General features: G+C 55.2%; 2 protein-coding genes across 6 annotated transcripts in view; both read right to left on the bottom strand.

Moving 5' to 3' along the window:
* The window catches only part of LOC135453826 (protocadherin gamma-C5-like), a 157,793-nt gene that overhangs the window by 96,573 nt on the left and 42,573 nt on the right, over nucleotides 1-18,647 (bottom strand). Inside the window, exon 1 of one of the 5 annotated variants that reach the window (XM_064725231.1) lies at nucleotides 6,645-9,248. The exons of 3 other annotated variants lie outside the window; for them this stretch is intronic. In XM_064725231.1, the coding sequence (XP_064581301.1) occupies nucleotides 6,645-9,137 (2,493 nt within the window). In that variant the 5' untranslated portion in view covers nucleotides 9,138-9,248. Of the gene's footprint in view, nucleotides 1-2,194; nucleotides 4,674-6,644; nucleotides 9,249-18,647 lie in introns of those variants that run through there. One more of the 5 variants, XM_064725244.1, reaches the window with a different exon arrangement.
* On the bottom strand, nucleotides 15,455-18,138 carry LOC135453853 (protocadherin gamma-A10-like). The gene has a single exon (XM_064725309.1). The coding sequence runs from the start codon at nucleotides 17,981-17,983 to the stop codon at nucleotides 15,455-15,457; it is 2,529 nt and encodes an 842-aa protein (XP_064581379.1). The 5' UTR covers nucleotides 17,984-18,138.

Below are 18,647 nucleotides of genomic sequence, written 5' to 3'. Positions count from 1 at the left end.
TCACACTGAACTCCAGCACCAGCCCTGTCTCTGCATACACAGACTTCTTCTCTCTGGCCAAACATAACATGGAAGCAGATTTTGCAAACAGACATTACAGAAGAAAAGTTGTGTGCACAGCTTGTCAGAGGCCAAGCATCACAACTGAGATGATTCTGGTCCTCCATATTACCTAAACAAGAGGGAATTGTCACACAGGACACAAATTATTTCCACCTGTGCCAAAGACCCACACATCCAAGTATTTTCTCAAAGGCACCATCACCATTCTTCAGCACATGGACTCCCCAAAGCATGTGTGACTATCACTTTTGATGCAAAGGAATATGGAACCCAAACTAGGCCATTTCAGTCCAAACCACACAACTGAAAATCATACAACTCCTCCTGACTCATTTTCAGAAGGCCAGCAATAGCCCTGGGGATCAACTAAACACATGCCATGTCTCCACCAGCACTTCCTCACACACCACACAACCAACACTTCCAAGTAAAGGCATCACAGCTCCCATGGTTAGCAGAGACCTCCAGGATTTAAAGAGACTCCATCAAAAGGAAATTTGCCCAGACAGTATCTTCATACTACTATTGATAATATTCGACATCTCACCCTAGCCATGAGGCAAGAAAAAGCATTTATTAAAGAGATGTTCTCAAGAAACATCTTTAAGGAAGTCTCTCTCATTAAGCCTATAACCATGAAAGAACCATCTTCAGATGATCAGGAGAGCAAGACAGAAAGTTAACACCTGCAGGACTGAAGAGCTCACAACTCTCTTCTGGATTATATAACTCAGACTATATGATTAATGATGTTGTTAATGGGCACTGAATACACAGCTTACAATTCCCATACCACATATAAGTACAAAATTAAGCTTTGCATTGACACCATTACTATGACCAACAAATACTTATTACAAACCTGCAGGGTTCTCCATGCAGCTGGAATACAGATCTTCTAAACAATTACTTTGGGAAGAAGAACTCCACATTCCTTCATGCTAGAGATAGAAACTGGACAGGGAATGGAGGAAAACATTCCCTTGAGTCTTTCAGCAGACATTCACACACAGCTCACAGCACTCAGATTTCCAACCCTTCACACGATCCATGGTGTCCTCTCATCCATCTGTCACAAAAACATGTGACAGTGGAGGCCCAGTTTCTCAGACCATTTCTCTTCCCAGCACCAATTTCACACATCTGTCTGTACATCTCTGTGCTGTGGAAGATACATTTGCTGCTCACCGGAGTTTTGTGAAGAGACTTCAAAGGTCTCAAAGGAAAAGCCAGGCAGTCTTCCAAGAGAGACAGAGTCAGTGAATATCTGCTCACAGGGAATTATGCCCACCTTGTATCTCCCACTGCACCTTGAATCTCTCCCTTCCCATCCAGGCAATTCTCTTGCCATGCTAAATATTTTCTAGCCCAGGCTCATGCAGCTCCATATGGCAGAGGTCTACGTTAGAAAAACAAGAAAACAAACGAAGAATTTCTACCATTTCCTTCTCCACATGCAGAGGCCCAGAGCCTTTTCAAAGAATCAAAACATTGAGAGGATCCTTCAGCCCCATAATGGACAGAAAGACATCATCAAGGACCACTTGCTGCCTGGTCCAATCCTGTCTTGGCGACAGTAACCAAAGGACCGATGAAACAAACACTTTTCCTGCTACCTTCACTATGTATCAGAGCAATAAAGGCTGAGAACAACGTGCACAGAGGTTCCACACAAACCCATCAGCATTTTGTTCAAGACACATTCTACCTCTTAAAGCACACTTGCTGTTGGGAAGACACATAAACCATCTAAAAAGTGTTATTTCCTAATACCATGGTCCATCCCTTCAGAAGAGCTAATGCTACCAGGAACACAGATTCTACACAGCACAGCTGATATAGTGGAAACAGTACCTGGAAAAGGATCAAATGCCCAAATTCCGACCTAACCAAGAATGTGTCAGCAGCAGCCTTCTCCCTCATTCCTTCTTCACATACTGGAAGGCTGAGGACCCATCCCATGTTCACGTACTGACAGCAATGGGCAAAAAAACCCCAGAAGTACACCAATGGAACCCTTACCATGCTTTAAGACAAAGTGTCCTATGAAAAGATAGAACACACGGCTGGGAAAGGGCAGGGCAACATCACAAGAAAGCGTCGCGGAGAAAATCCGGACAGAGGAACTCACCGAGGGAGGGGCGGGGTCCGAGGGGAGGGCGCCGGCCGGGTCCTCGTGGCCGAGCAGCGGCGCGGGCTCGTCGGGCGGCGGGCGGGCCGGGAGGGTGTCGCAGCAGCTGGCGGCCGAGAAGCGCAGGTGGCTCTTGCGCGAGTCGGCCGTGAGCGACACGTCGTGCGAGTAGGACTGCAGGAAGGCGCGCACGCCGTCGATGCCCACGAAGTGCGAGACGGGCACGCCGCGCAAGGCGCCGCTGTCCGGCGGCAGCAGCTGCTGGCGGTGGCAGCGGCGCAGGCGCAGCGCCAGCAGCAGCAGCAGGAAGGCCACGAAGAGGCACGAGACGGCGGCCACGGCCAGCACGAGCCAGCGCGTCAGGCTGGCGGCCGGCTCGCCCGGCGCCGCCGCCTCGTGCGCCGCGCTGCCCAGCTCGGCCAGCAGCTCGGCCACGCTCTCGGCCAGCACCACACTCAGCGTGGCCGTGGCCGACAGCGCCGGCCGCCCGTGGTCCCGCACCAGCACCACCAGGCTGTGGCGCGCCGCGTCGCGGGCCAGCGGCGAGCGCGCCGTGCGCACCTCGCCGCTGTGCAGCCCCACGCGGAACAGCCCCGGCTCCGTGGCCTTGGCCAGCTCGTACGACAGCCACGCGTTCTGCCCCGCGTCCGCGTCCACCGCCACCACCTTGGCCACCAGCGCGCCGGCCTCCGACCGCCGCGGCGCCAGCTCCACGCCCGACCACGCCGCCGCTGCAGCGGCCGCCGGCGGGTACAGCACCTGCGGCGCGTTGTCGTTCTCGTCCACGATCTGCAGCCGCACCGACACGTTGCTGCTCAGCGCCGGCGCGCCGCCGTCCTCCGCCCGCACGCACAGCTGCAGCTCGCGCAGCTGCTCGTAGTCCAAGGAGCGCAGCGCGTACAGCGCGCCCGTCTCCGCCTGCACCGACACGTACGACGACAGCGGCGCGCCCCGCACCCGCCCCTCCGCCAGCCGGTAGCGCACGCGCGCGTTCTGCCCCCAGTCCGCGTCCGTGGCGCGCACCGTCAGCACCAGCGCGCCCGCCGCGTTGTTCTCCGCCAGCCGCGCGCTGTAGCGCTCCTCCGCGAACACCGGTGCGTTGTCGTTCACGTCCAGCACCCGCAGCGCCAGCACCGCGCTGCTCTGCAGCGACGGCGACCCGCCGTCGGCCGCCCGCACCGTCACGTTGTACTCCGACACCTGCTCCCGGTCCAGCTCTCTCGCTGTCACCACACGGTAGTAGTCATCAAAGGACTTCTCCAGACGGAAGGGGATGTCGTCATCGAGCGAGCAGCGCACCTCGCCGTTGGCCCCCGAGTCCCGGTCCTGCACGTGCAGCAGGGCGACCACCGTCCCTGACGGGGCATCCTCAGAGATCTCACTCAGCGCCGACGACACTGTGAGTTCTGGGGCGTTGTCGTTCACATCTGTTACGGCAATTACAACTTTGGCAGCGTCGGAAAGACCTCCGCCGTCATGTGCCTGCACCTCCAGTTCGTAGGAGTCGCCTTCCTCGAAATTCAGATTCCGCAGTAGCGTGACCGCTCCAATCTCGGCATCCAGCTGGAAAATCTGTGAGGCTTTCTCTGTGATTTTTTTGAGCAAGTATTTCACGTGACCATTCGGCCCCTCGTCGGCGTCCGTGGCTGTGACAGTGACTAGTACTGAGCCCACGGGCACGTCCTCGGGCACACGCACCGTGTACTCCGCCTGGCTGAACACGGGCGCGTTGTCGTTCGCGTCCAGCACCGTCACGCGGATCCGAGCCGTGCCCGTCCGTGCCGGATCGCCGCCGTCCATCGCCCTCAGCACCAGCTCGTGAAACGCCGCCTCCTCCCGGTCCAGCGCCTTCGCCAGCACCAGCTCGGGACGCTGATCGCCGCCGGGGCCCGCCTGCACGGCCAGCGAGAAGTGCTCGTCACCGCTCAGCTCGTAGCTCTGCAGCGAATTCCGGCCAGAGTCAGGATCGTGAGCCTCGACCAGGGGAAACTGGGACCCCGGCGCTGTCAACTCGCTCATTCTCAGCTCTGTTTCTTCCTCTCGAAAGCTGGGACCGTTGTCATTAATGTCCGTGATTTCCACTTCGATTCGGTAAACCTGCATCTGTCCCTCCACTATCAGCTCACAGCGCAGCACGCATTGCTGCACACTCTCGCACAGCTGCTCTCTGTCGATCCTCTCCGCCGTCACTAAATGTCCCGTCTTCCCGTGCAGAGCGAAATACTGCGTCCTACCTTTAGAGACAATGCGAACGCCGCGATCTCGGATCTCCGGCAGCTGCAGCCCCAGGTCCTTGGCCACGTCGCCCACGAACGAGCCCTTGGGCATCTCCTCGGGCACCGAGTAGCGCAGCTGCCCCCGCGCCGCCTCCCACGCCGCCAGCAGCACGGCCCAGAGCAGAGCTCGCTGCCGCCGGCCCCAGCGCCTCCCCGCCGCGCACATCTCGGCCGCGGCTGCTCTCCACCGGTGCCTGCTGCTCTGGTACGCGCACTTGCTGAGGTTTCCGCTCACCGGCCCCTGTCGTAGCCTCTTTCTCCTCCCCTTCTGCACGGATCCGCGCTGCGAAGACAACTGCAGATCGCCGGGCTGCGGAACAAGACATCCGGCGAGCGAGTGAGCGACCGAGCCGATCCGCAGCGGGCGGGGCTGCCGGTAGCGCTCCGAGCTTCCTCTCGCTCCTCTCGGTCAACAGCGGCGCCCGCAGCCTCCTCCCGGCACTGCAGGCACCGAGCGCTGCCCAGCGCTGCCCGCCCGGCCTCGCTCCATACAGGGCACAGTCGCCACCGAGATGTCGCTTTTCGTCCAGCGCCGATCTCCTGCCTCCGCATTTCTCCAGCCCATCTCTGCTTTCATCCTCCAGGGTATCACCATCGGGAGGAAGGCAGAGGCATTCCGTGGGCGGGGTTCTTTAATCGCACGGGAAACGCATCATTTACTATTGTCATTATGTAAATATAGGCAATATGTTAATTAAAAGTAATTTTTCGTGTTTCATCCAAATTTTCGCTTATTCTTAAAATTATCGTTTTTGTTCAAAAGCATCTTCAGCAACAGCTTTGCAGAGAGAAGACGGGAAAATACCATATCCCGAAAAACAGTCATCAGGTTTATTACCACAAACGGGACGAGAGCAATTTCATGTTTCTTGAAGTCAGGGAGCTAATTGTCACAGGATTCATTTAAAAGTACAAATAAAGATGCAGCTAAACAACCAAAGGAAACTTTCAGGACCCTAAATATTTGACATCCTTTCCCAAGAGATGCCTAGCGTTTCCTTAGTTTATACCGAATTACATTTATTTAAATCATCCTATGTTTCCTTTTTTCCTAAAATCAATGTGTAAAGCACCCTTGTTCATTAGTAAACTATTCAGATAGGTTTTTCTAATGACGTCGATATGATCTGTGTTCAGGAAACAATCATGGAACCGTAGAACAAACGTACAACACTTGAAACTGTGCAGACCACTAATGAATATGCATATGTGCCAAAAACCCTCCTCTCGCCAATGCCCCTAATATGTGATCCCATCGTACCTCAGATGTTTACTAGGATAAACAGAATTGCAAAAATCGCTGCTCTCGATATACCTGACTTCTACTAAAACCACCAGCATCTTTGTGCAAACAGGATAGAAAAAAACCCAATCTCTGAAACTGAAATCTTTCAGCACTCTCACCAGTGTACGAAATAAAGATCATGAAGAACAAAACAGAGCGAACTGCCAGCCAGGACGCATAAGAGCAGCCATCTAGCCTTACTACTGCATTCCCCCAAAACAAGCGACAATCTCTTCACTCACTCAGAAAAAAAAGAGTGAAAGGCAGTTTCCACATTTGTTTCCTCTCTACATCCAACCGTGACAAAACAAAGGTTAACGAACGGGTTTGGGTAAAGCTATACACGAGTTCCAAGCACACCTTTCTGAACAAATCAGTCAGGAAAGAAATATCTCCAACACCAGATGTCAGTGCTGTCTTTTTTTTCCTCGACCCCGTCATGCAGAATCAGCCTTTCTCCTTTCACACAATACGAATCTGCTTTCAATGTTGCTAACACATTCAAATTTATAGAGCGTGAGTGTTGAAGCCTAATCTAGCGCCTGAAGCTGAGACTGTGACCGAGGAAGAACCAAGTGCTTTTTGCTCTGTATGAACGGGGAAGAGCCCGTTAATTCATTCCGTCACGAAGACGAGGCTGCGCAACTCACATAAACACGACTCCGGAAAACAGGGAGAAATACTGAGAAGCAGAGCAACTAGCCGAAAGGAGAGTTATCATCAAAGCCGGTTATCTGAAGCTGTAACCGACGAAAAAAATGAAAATCTTCCGCCGCTACGTGAGAATACAGATGACGAATCCCCACGGAAACCAGGCAGAAAAGACGTGGGGAAAAAAAATGACATTTCCGGAACTTTTAAAAACGGAACAAACTCACGCTTTACAGACCTGAGGTGCGTCGGGATTGGCGGACTGCTCTCCCACGATGAGGTTGCTGCTGGGGCTTGCTTTCTCGCAGGACTCGCCGCCCAGAAGCTCCTCCGCCGACAGGATGGGCACCGGCGGCGGCGGCGGCCAAGCGGCCTCGGGCACGGCGCGGGCGGGCGGCGGCACGCACAGGTTGTAGGAGTAGGGCAAGGTGCCCTCGCAGAAGTCGGCCGGGAAGGCGGCGCCGGCCAGCGAGAAGCGCTGCGCGCCCAGGCAGCGCAGCACGGCGGGCGGCCCGGCCCGGCGCAGCCGCGCCAGCACGGCCAGCGCCACGCTCAGCACCAAGAGCGCCGAGAGCAGCGCCAGCGCCAGCACCAGGTAGAACTGCAGCTCGGCCGCCGCCGCCGCCGCCTCGGCGCCCGCCGGCCGCTCGCTCAGCTCCGGCAGCGCCTCCTGCAAGCTCTCGGCCAGCACCACGTGCAGCGTGGCCGTGGCCGACAGCGCCGGCTGCCCGTGGTCCTTGACCACGGCCACCAGCCGCTGCTTGGCCGCGTCCCGCTCGCCCACGGCGCGCGCCGTGCGCACCTCGCCGCTGTGCAGCCCCACGCGGAACAGCGCCGGCTCCGACGCCTGCACCAGCTCGTACGACAGCCACGCGTTGCGCCCCGCGTCCGCGTCCACCGCCACCACCTTGGCCACCAGGTAGCCGGCCTCGGCCGAGCGCGGAACCACCTCGAAAGCCGGCGCCGCCGCCGCCCCTCCCGCAGCCTCTCCCGCCGCCGCCGCCGCCGCCGCGGGCCAGAGCACCCTGGGCGCGTTGTCGTTGCGGTCCAGCACGAAGACGCGCACCGTGGCCGTGGAGCTGCGCGCCGGCGAGCCGCCGTCCTGCGCCCGCACGGCCACCGTGAACTCGCGGCACTGCTCGTAGTCCAAGGAGCGCTGCGCGTACAGCGCGCCGCTCCGCGCCTCCACCGACACCAGCGGCGCCGCGCCCGCCGCGCCCGCGCTGCCGCCCGCCAGCCAGTAGCTCACGCGCCCGTTGGCGCCCGCGTCCGCGTCCCGCGCCTGCACGCGCAGCACCAGCGCGCCCGCCGCGTTGTTCTCCGCCACGTACGCGCTGTACGCCGCCTCCTCGAACACCGGCGCGTTGTCGTTCACGTCCGACACCTCCAGCACCAGCTCCCGGCTGCTCCACAGCGCCGGCCTGCCCCGGTCCCGGGCCACCACCGTCACGCGATGCTCCGACGCCTGCTCGCGGTCCAGCGCGCCCGATGTCACCACCTTGTACGAGCCGCCCGACGACGCCGCGATCGACAGCGGCGCCTCTCCCGACAGCTCGCATGACACCTGACCGTTCTCTCCGGCGTCCGGGTCGTTTACATTCAGCAGGGCCACCACGGTGCCAGTCGGGGCATCCTCAGGCACGGGGCTCGAGAGGGACAGAATGGTGATCTCGGGTGCGTTGTCGTTCTCATCTGTGATGTCGATCTGCACCTCGCAGTGATCAGTCAGCCCGCCGCTGTCGGCGGCCTCCAAGCTGAAAACGTATTTATTTTCCTCCTCAAAATCGAGTGGACCAACCGTCCTGATCTCTCCACTCTCACTGTCGATCGCAAACAATGAAGGCACGATATGTGGGACGTTGCTGAAGGAGTAGGAGACTCGCCCGTTTGAGCCCGTGTCCGCATCCGTGGCTCGCACCTGCAGCACCAGAGACCCTGCTGGCAGATTCTCCGCCACTCGCGCCTCGTAGAGAGTTTTGCTAAACACGGGTGGGTTGTCATTTGCGTCTGTCACGTTGATGCGAATCAGAACAGTCCCAGACCTTGCCGGTTCCCCGCCATCCACCGCTGTCAGTACCAGCTCAAAGGAACTCTGCTTCTCTCGGTCCAGCGGTCTCTCCAATACTAATTCCGCCTGCTTCTTTCCACCTGGCTTTTCTTTCACTGATAGCGAGAAAGATGGATCGCTCGTGAGTTCATATGTCAGCAACGAGTTGCTTCCTGCGTCTGCATCTCGTGCCATTTCCAAAGGAAAATGAGCACCGGGAGGGATCCATTCACCAATCTCGAGGTCCAGAGCAGCTTTACTGAAAGCCGGAGAGTTGTCATTTACGTCCTCAATGGCCACCTCGACTTGGAAAATGTTCAGCGGGTTCTGCACCAGCACTTCGAAGCTGACAGAGCAGGTCGGCGACTGGCCGCACATTTCCTCCCGGTCCAGCCTCTCGTTCACGTACAGGTTCCCGTTCTCCTCATTCACCGTGAAGTATTTCAGCTGCTTCTTGCCGCCAGACGCCACCTGCAGCTTGCGCGCCGGCAGCTCGTCCGCGCTGAGCCCCAGGTCCCGCGCCAGCGGCCCCACCAGCGAGCCTCTGCCCAGCTCCTCGGGGATGGCGTAGCGGACCCGCTCGGCCGCCGCCCGGCACCACACGCACAGCAGCAGCAGCAGCAGCGCGGCCAGCAGCGCTCGCCCGCCGCCCGGCCCAAGCCTCTGCCGCCGCCTCACCGCCATTCTCTGCCCGCTGCGCTCGCCGCGCTCCTGCCTCCTGCCGCTGCCCTGCCTCCCTTCCAGCCGCTCTCGCCGCCCACAACAGACACCGCTGAAAGCCACCCACACCGCTCGGGCCGCTCTCGCCGCCGCCGCTGCTGCTGTCGCTGCCGCTGCCGCTGCGGCCGGCGCCGGGCGAGCGAGCAGCCTGCGGGGGCAGGACGCTGCGGCGGCGGCGGCTCCAGCGGCGCTCGCCGGCGGCCAACAGCGACACCCGGAGGCGCCGCCGCGACACTGCAGCCGCCGCACGGCCGCGCTCAAGGGGGCCCGGCTTTGGGCGGGGCTCAGCGGCTGCACCGGCCCGGGGGCTCTCCCCGACCGCAAACAGCGAGAGCGGGAGCTCCGGCTTAATTCCACTCCAGAGCTTTTATATCTGAGCTATGTTGGTCAGTGCTTTCAGAGCATTCTTTTCAGTCACAGCGAGTAATCAGAAGGAAATATTCCTGGCAGGGCAGTAAAGTACAGAATTTAGCCCCTCTTACTAAAATCATGGTTCATTTATACTAGCAATAACCGATAATATAGGGAGACTTCCAGAGCTTTTTCACACTTGTCTTGAATTGTCCTTTCATTATCTGAGATCAATTAATTGGAGGTATAGATCCACCTAAAGGAAAATAAGCATCCCATAGCCAGATAACAGGATAATATTTACTCTTTTCTTTATTACTCATAAAACTTGCTTCATCTGCAACTCCATATCTGAACGCCAGAGGACGGAAAGTGCAAAGCAAGGCTAAGTCCTTCATACAGCAAGACAATACTTTCAGTTTCCCACTATAACTTTTCTGTAAAGGCTATTGAATCCACAACTCAGATATGAGCAGGCACACTTTGGTAGACATTAGAAGTTGGAGGCACGTCAAAATTCTTGGCAATATCTTCCCTTTTCTGACACAACTCCACACCAAAAGCTTTCTCCTAATCAAAACCTATCTTCTTTAGTGTAAAAAAATCTGTTGCTCTATGACAACAACTACCCAATACAAGAGCTTCCATTTTCCTCATAAATGTTTATAAAAAAATTCAAAAGCTCTACACAGAGGTATCATTCTTGGCGAGACAACTCTTCAGCCTTCGAATACAGAAACCCTCAGGCCATTTCCATGATACTTCTGAGAAATCTAGCACGTCCATTGGGATATTGGCCCAAGATCTACATGCAGTCTCTGCTCCCACAGAAAGAGTTTAGAGGCGAGGAAAGACCACCCTAGAACCAGTCAGGCAGAGTGCCTGTCATGCAGTGCAGGACACAATTCCAGCAGCAGGTGCCCATGGGCAGCTCATGCCCCACCTCATCACCCACCAATAACCCAAAGCACTTCTCCAAAAAGCTCTTCCCTATCCCCCACTCTCTCTGTACACTGGGGATTGCCCCAGCCCAGCTGCAGGACCTTGCACTTTGATCCATTTCATGATGGCTGCACGGGGCCACTTCTGCAGCCCATCCCTGGCTGCCATCTCTGCCCTGCAGTGAATCAGCTCCAATCGGTGTCAGCTGCAAATTGCCTGAAGGTGCCTCAATCCCACCGGCCATGCAGGTGCTGAACAGAACTAGGCCCACTCAGGGCCCTGGAGGGACAGCACAAGTCACTGCTTTGCACCTGGACATGGAGCCACTGTCTGGAACTCTCTGCAGGGGACTCTCCAGCCTGTTCCTCAGCCATTTGACAGCCTCCAGGTGATTGCCCAGCAGGTTCCTCTGGGTGATGGCCTGGGGGACACTGCACACCTTCTCCCACTGGGCCCTGCTCTGTCCATGGAAACCTTGGCTGGGCTGGGTGGTCACTCTGCACTTGGACAGCTGCAGCAGAGATGATCCTGCATGATTCCACCACAGACAAAATGTTCCTGGCTGAGCACACCAGGAGTGCTTGTGAAACCCTTCCTCTGTGCAGCTGGAAACATCCCAGCTGTGTGTGGGAACTGCACCTGCACTCGGGCAGCTGGCACAGAGGACACCTTCCACATGAGATCAGACACCCTGAGCCTGAGCTCATGACAACAAGCAATGCAGGAGTCAGAAACACATGGAAATGGACAGATGCAATAACATTTTGTAGGTCTGCCTTGCTCTACAGAAGCAACTCAAATCCCACTGGACTCCATCAGGCACAGCCTGGTGTTATCTGTGACATGTGACAAGCAAGGCAATGACCCAGTTCTTCTCCAGCCTCACACACAGAGCTCCCCTCTCTGCTTTTTCTTCCATGCCAGGCCACTGTGAGGTTTTGTTTGTGGCCATCCCCTCACTGCTCAAATCTCTCATGAGATGATAATGCACTGCAGACACACCCAGAAGGGAGGTGCAATTGTCTGCTCACCTCCATTATGATAAGGAACTGAAGGATTCTTGAGCACACAAATGATAAACAATCTTACTAAAATATTAGCAGCCATTCAACTGAGAATGGTTCATCAAACTTTGCTTAGAACATCCTCCACATCTTTATCACATGCTTGTTTCACAGAGAGGCAAAGTCTACTAAAGTCATATTTACATCTATTTCTCCCAACAAGAACACATAAAAAGTCACTCTCATATCTCCTGCCTTCCTTCCCATTGCAACAAGAACAAGGAAATGGCACATCATATGTTACTAACAAAGCTCCATTGTTGTAATTATTAACCCAAATCACTACAGTAAATCAACGGAAAACAAAACAAATAAAAACACCCAGAAAACCTGAAATCATTATAGATAAAGGCAAGGAAGCATTAAAAGACAACAACAACAAAAAGAGATGCTCACAGGGAAATCTCTAGGCCTTTATTGCAGGCCTTAAAATGCATCCCTGAGAGCACCGTGAAGTCCCTGAGGTCTCAATCTGCAAGTGTGCGTCCTCAGGACTTAAACAGCACAGCAGGATAGGGGGTTCATTCAAGAATTTGAGTCCTCTCTCAGAACTCATTCTACTGCATGGCCTGCTCACCTTGCACAGTTATAAAACATCATTTTAAACACCTGTGATCAGCCTCTTCTAAAGATAAACTTCTGACAAATACAACAGATTCCCTTATTTCTCACTGCATAGTACCACAACAATGTTCAGTCTTAGGTGACTGAAGTAAGGATGTCCTGAAAAATATCAGTCACTGCTTCATATTTCAAAAAAATTATCTGATCTGTGAAAATGAGTTGCAACCTTCCAGGAAACAAAGGCCTGAATGAAAGTGGAATTACAATTCTGAAGTAACACTATATTAATATGTAGCCTAGAGGTACAGATTATGGAGGTTTCACAGAGGATGAATTACTTAATCAAGCAAAGAATTATGGTTCAACATGAACAGTTACTGTGGAAAATGTTACTCTTGCAGGGCTGTCATTGTCTTTCATGACAAAGACACCAGGATCAGAACAGCAATGGCACTGCCTTTGGCACCAAGCATCAAATCAAACCATTTCTCTGCCAAACCCACACTGAGTCCCCCATTTGCCTGGCACAGAACTGAGCTCTCACCCTCCTCACTCTGCATTCACAGCCTTCAGTTTCACCATCAACACAAACCACAATTTTGGTTCCATGGTTGCAAACAGAGAAAACAACACCTTGGGGAAACATCCATTCATGAAGTTGTATTTCTTGAATGAAATATTCAAGGTCAGGCTGGCTGGGGCTCTGAGCCACCTGCTCTGGTGGAAGATGTCCCTGCCCATGGCAGAGCAGCTGGAACAAGAGGATCCTTAAGGTCCTTTGCAACACAAACAATTCTCTCATTTGGTGCTTCAGGATCCATGACTACAAGTACAGCTACAAGGAATGGATAAAGATATTCTCCCTACTGGGTAATGACATGCTTGAAGTTTGCAAGATTGCCAGACAAATTCAGCTTTACTCCTTGAACAAAAATACAAGCAAAAATACGAACACATCAACCACACCCTACCCAACCCAACCCAACTTTACCCAAAGAAATTATCCAAAGAAACTAAAATTAACCCAGCAAGAATGGGAAAACACCAGAAGAGTATCAGTCATGGCCTCATATTGCAGACAGGCACAACTGCAGTATATACACAACCCAGTATACTCAACTGTAACCAATACACAGGCGCCTCACACAGGAGTCACTACACAGGCCCCAGACTGTCATTTCCTTGGATAGTAAGAGAAAGAAAACCTTGGAACCACAGCTGGGGGCCTCATCTAAATACCATGACAAATAGAACTGGACACAATTCATTCATTCATTTTGAACTGTATCACAGTGAACTCCAGCACCAGCCCTGTCTCTGCATACACAGACTTCTTCTCTCTGGCCAAACATAACATGGAAGCAAACTCTGCATAAAGACATCATTAGATGAAAGTTGTGTGCACATTTTCTCAGAGCCCAAGCATCACAACTAAGTTTTCTGTTCCTCCCAATTATTTGAACAAGTGGAAAATGTCATATATGCCATAAATTATTACCAGCTCTGTCAAAGACCCACACATCCAAGTATCACATCAAAGGCAGCATCACCATTCTTCAGCACATGGACTCCCCATAGTATGTGTGACTGTCACTTTTGATGCAAAGGAATATGGAACCCAAACTGGTCCCTTTCAGTCCAAACCACAAAATTGAAAATCATACAACGCCTCCCGACTCATTTTCAGAAGGCCAGCAATGGACCCGGGGATCAACAAAACACATGCCATGTCTCCACCAGGGCCTCCTCACACACCCAACACTCCCTTCTAGCCCTTCCCGCCTCCCGTGGAGAGCACAGATCATCAGAATTTAGAGAGGCTCCCCCAAAAGGAAAGTTACTCAACCGTATCTCCTTACCATGTCTAGTATTGGACTTCACATCTGAGACATGGGACAAGAAAAAAGCATTAATTACTGAGATATTTTAAGAAACTTGTCTATGGAAATGTCTCTGTCTTTTCACCTATAAACATGAAAGAACCATTTTCAGATCATCAGAAGAATGAGACAGAAAGTTAACACCTGCACAACTGAACAGCTCACAACACTCTTCTCGGTTTATATAACTCAGAGTAGACAACTGATGATGTTGTTTATAGGCACTGATACACAGCAATTCCCATACCACATCTGTCATAAGTACAAAATAAAGCTTTGCAGTGACACCGTTATGATAACAAGCAAATACTTATTAAGAACCTGTCAGAGTTCCCCATGCAGCTGGAATACAGATCTTCTAAACAATTTCTTTGGGGAGAAGAACTCCACAATCCTTCATGCTAGAGATAGAAACTGGACAGGGAATGGAGGAAAACATTCCCCTGAGTCTTTCAGCAGACATTCGCACACATCTCACAGCACTCAGATTTCCAGCCCTTCACGCCATCCATGGTGTGTTTTCACCCAGATAGATTAAAAACGTGTGACAGTGGAGGCCCAGTTCCTCAGACCATTTCACTTCCCAGCACCAATTTCACACAGCCAACTGTACTGTGGAAGGTACCCTCTCTGCTCACTTAAGTTCTGTGAAGGGACTTCATAAGCCTCAAAGAAAAGCCGAGCAGTCTTCCAAGAGACACAGAGTCAATGAATATCTTCTCACAGAGAATTATGCCCAACTTGTATCTCCCACTACACCTTGAATCTCCCCATCCAGGCAATTCTCTTGCCATGATAAGTATTTTCGAGCCAAGGTTCATCCAGCTACATTTGACATAGCTCTACCTTAAAATAGAATTACAAAAAAAAAACCCCAGTTCTGCGATTTCCTCCTCCACACACAGCCATCCGCAAACTTTTCAAAGAATCACAACTTCAAGAGGATCCTTCATCCTCATAACAGACATAAAAACATCATCAAGGATCACTTGCTGCCTGGTCCAATCCTCTCTTGGGGACATGACGAAAGCATGGATGAAACAAACATTTCCTGCTGATCCCCACTGTGTATCATACTGAATGATAAAGGCTAAGAACAAGGTGCAAAGAAGATCCACACAAATCCATCAGCATTTGTCCAAGACACATTCTATCTATCCAAGCACGTGTGCTGTTGGGAAGACAAACGAACCTGCTAAAAAGTTGTATTTCTTAATAACGTGATCCATCCCTGCAGAAGAGACAATGCTATCAGGAAATCAGATTCTACACAGCAATGCTGATACAGGGGACCAACACATGGAACCGATCAATACCCAAATTTCCGACCTAACTACAGCCTGCCAACAGGAGACTTCTCCCTCCTTCTTCACTTACTGGAACCCTGAGGAGCCACCACATTTTTACATACGACAGCAATGGACACCAGCATTCAAAATTTCATCGAAGGAAACTTTAACATGCTTTTAATAAAAATCTCCTAGGCAAGCAAGGGAACACGGCGGGGATAGGGCAGGGCACTATCAGGAGAAAGTGTCACGAAGAAAATCTGGAGAGAGGAACTCACCGAGGAAGGGGCGGGGTCCGAGGGAAGGGCGCCGGCCGGGTCCTCGTGGCCGAGCAGCGGCGCGGGCTCGTCGGGCGGCGGGCGGGCCGGGAGGGTGTCGCAGCAGCTGGCGGCCGAGAAGCGCAGGTGGCTCTTGCGCGAGTCGGCCGTGAGCGACACGTCGTGCGAGTAGGACTGCAGGAAGGCGCGCACGCCGTCGATGCCCACGAAGTGCGAGACGGGCACGCCGCGCAAGGCGCCGCTGTCCGGCGGCAGCAGCTGCTGGCGGTGGCAGCGGCGCAGGCGCAGCGCCAGCAGCAGCAGCAGGAAGGCCACGAAGAGGCACGAGACGGCGGCCACGGCCAGCACGAGCCAGCGCGTCAGGCTGGCGGCCGGCTCGCCCGGCGCCGCCGCCTCGTGCGCCGCGCTGCCCAGCTCGGCCAGCAGCTCGGCCACGCTCTCGGCCAGCACCACACTCAGCGTGGCCGTGGCCGACAGCGCCGGCCGCCCGTGGTCCCGCACCAGCACCACCAGGCTGTGGCGCGCCGCGTCGCGGGCCAGCGGCGAGCGCGCCGTGCGCACCTCGCCGCTGTGCAGCCCCACGCGGAACAGCCCCGGCTCCGTGGCCTTGGCCAGCTCGTACGACAGCCACGCGTTCTGCCCCGCGTCCGCGTCCACCGCCACCACCTTGGCCACCAGCGCGCCGGCCTCCGACCGCCGCGGCGCCAGCTCCACGCCCGACCACGCCGCCGCTGCAGCGGCCGCCGGCGGGTACAGCACCTGCGGCGCGTTGTCGTTCTCGTCCACGATCTGCAGCCGCACCGACACGTTGCTGCTCAGCGCCGGCGCGCCGCCGTCCTCCGCCCGCACGCACAGCTGCAGCTCGCGCAGCTGCTCGTAGTCCAAGGAGCGCAGCGCGTACAGCGCGCCCGTCTCCGCCTGCACCGACACGTACGACGACAGCGGCGCGCCCCGCACCCGCCCCTCCGCCAGCCGGTAGCGCACGCGCGCGTTCTGCCCCCAGTCCGCGTCCGTGGCGCGCACCGTCAGCACCAGCGCGCCCGCCGCGTTGTTCTCCGCCAGCCGCGCGCTGTAGCGCTCCTGCGCGAACACCGGCGCGTTGTCGTTCACGTCCAGCACCCGCAGCGCCAGCACCGCGCTGCTCTGCAGCGACGGCGACCCGCCGTCGGCCGCCCGCACCGTCACGTTGTACTCCGACACCTGCTCCCGGTCCAGCTCTCTCGCTGTCACCACGCGATAGTAGTCATCAAAGGACTTCTCTAGACGGAAGGGGATGTCGTCATCAAGGGAGCAGCGGACCTCGCCGTTGGCCCCCGAGTCCCGGTCCTCTACGTGTAGCAGGGCGACCACCGTACCTGACGGAGCATCCTCAGAGATCTCGCTCAGAGCCGACGACACTGTGAGTTCTGGGGCGTTGTCGTTCACATCTGTTACGGTAACTACAACTTTGGCAGTGTCTGAAAGAGCTCCGCCGTCATGTGCCTGCACCTCCAGTTCGTAGAAATCGCCTTCCTCGTAGTCTAGGCTCCTTAACAAGGTGATTACTCCAGTGTCACTATCCAGCTGGAAAGTCTGCGAGGCTCTCTCAGTAATTTTCTGAATCGAATATTTCACATTTCCATACAACCCGTCATCGGCGTCCGTAGCTGTGACAGTGACGAGGGTGGAGCCCACGGGCACGTCCTCGGGCACACGCACCGTGTACTCCGCCTGGCTGAACACGGGCGCGTTGTCGTTCGCGTCCACCACGGTCACGCGGATCCGAGCCGTGCCCGTCCGTGCCGGATCGCCGCCGTCCATCGCCCTCAGCACCAGCTCGTGAAACGCCGCCTCCTCCCGGTCCAGCGCCTTCGCCAGCACCAGCTCGGGACGCTGATCGCCGCCGGGGCCCGCCTGCACGGCCAGCGAGAAGTGCTCGTCACCGCTCAGCTCGTAGCTCTGCAGCGAATTCCGGCCCGAGTCAGGATCATGAGCATCTGGCAGGGGAAACCGAGACCCCGGGGCTGTCGTCTCGCTCATTCTCAGTTCTTTTTCTGACTCTCGAAAGCTGGGTGCGTTGTCATTAATGTCCGTGATTTCCACTTGGATCCCATAAACCTGCATCTGTCCCTCCACTATCAGCTCACAGCGCAGCACGCATTGTTGCACACGCTCGCACAGCTGCTCTCTGTCGATCCTCTCTGCCGTCACTAAATGTCCCGTCTTCCCGTGCAGAGCGAAATACTGCGTCCTACCTTTGTCCAAGATGTGAACGCCGCGATCTCGGATCTCCGGCAGTTGCAGCCCCAGGTCCTTGGCCACGTCGCCCACGAACGAGCCCTTGGGCATCTCCTCGGGCACCGAGTAGCGCAGCTGCCCCCACGCCGCCTCCCACGCCGCCAGCAGCACGGCCCAGAGCAGAGCTCGCTGCCGCCGGCCCCAGCGCCTCCCCGCCGCGCACATCTCGGCCGCGGAACCGCAAAACCGTCGGGAGCTCTGCTCCGCCGCTCGCCGATCTGGCTCACGGTGTAGCTCCGGCGCTCTGCTCCCGACCGCTCGTGTCAGGCCCTTCCCACCCCCTTCCGCACGTCTCCGCACCGCGGGGACTATCGCAGACTGCTCCGTAGCCACCGGGACCGCGAGAGAGCCGGGCCGCAGCGGGCGGGGCTGCAGCGCTCCGAGCTTCCTCTCGCTCCTCTCGGTCAACAGCGGCGCCCGCAGCCCCCTGCCGGCACTGCAGGCACGCAGTGAAATGCAATGAATTTATTTTAATACGACGGACGGAGTATTACGAGTCCTAACACGGCAGTAAAAAAGCAGAATTTTTATCTCAAATGTTTGTAGAAGATATGATTGAATGCCCGGCGCAAGGGTAGCAAAAGAATGCCGTCTCTGATATACAGGTGTAGGTTACTTCATCGCTCTGTGCCAACTCTATTTACAGCTACGCAGGAGGCAGGAAAGCACATGAAATGAACCTGTCCAGTTTATACAATTATATTCAATCAGGTCATTCTATAATCCCAGGAAGAGGCTTTTCTCAGAAATTAAGATATAAAGGGTTGACACTCATTAGCAAAACCTTGTTCTAATTATTGCGTATTCATGTAGCTATGGCGCTTTTTCA

Source organism: Zonotrichia leucophrys, chromosome 13 (genome assembly GCF_028769735.1).
Source record: "Zonotrichia leucophrys gambelii isolate GWCS_2022_RI chromosome 13, RI_Zleu_2.0, whole genome shotgun sequence".
Taxonomy (NCBI): Eukaryota; Metazoa; Chordata; class Aves; order Passeriformes; family Passerellidae; genus Zonotrichia; species Zonotrichia leucophrys.
The sequence above is the reverse complement of the archived record's forward strand: the minus strand, read 5'-3'. Positions and strand labels throughout refer to the sequence as shown.

Bases quoted from the DNA above. Each gene is read 5' to 3' on its own strand.
- LOC135453853 (XM_064725309.1), bottom strand. From the start codon at position 17,983: ATGTGCGCGGCGGGGAGGCGCTGGGGCCGGCGGCAGCGAGCTCTGCTC.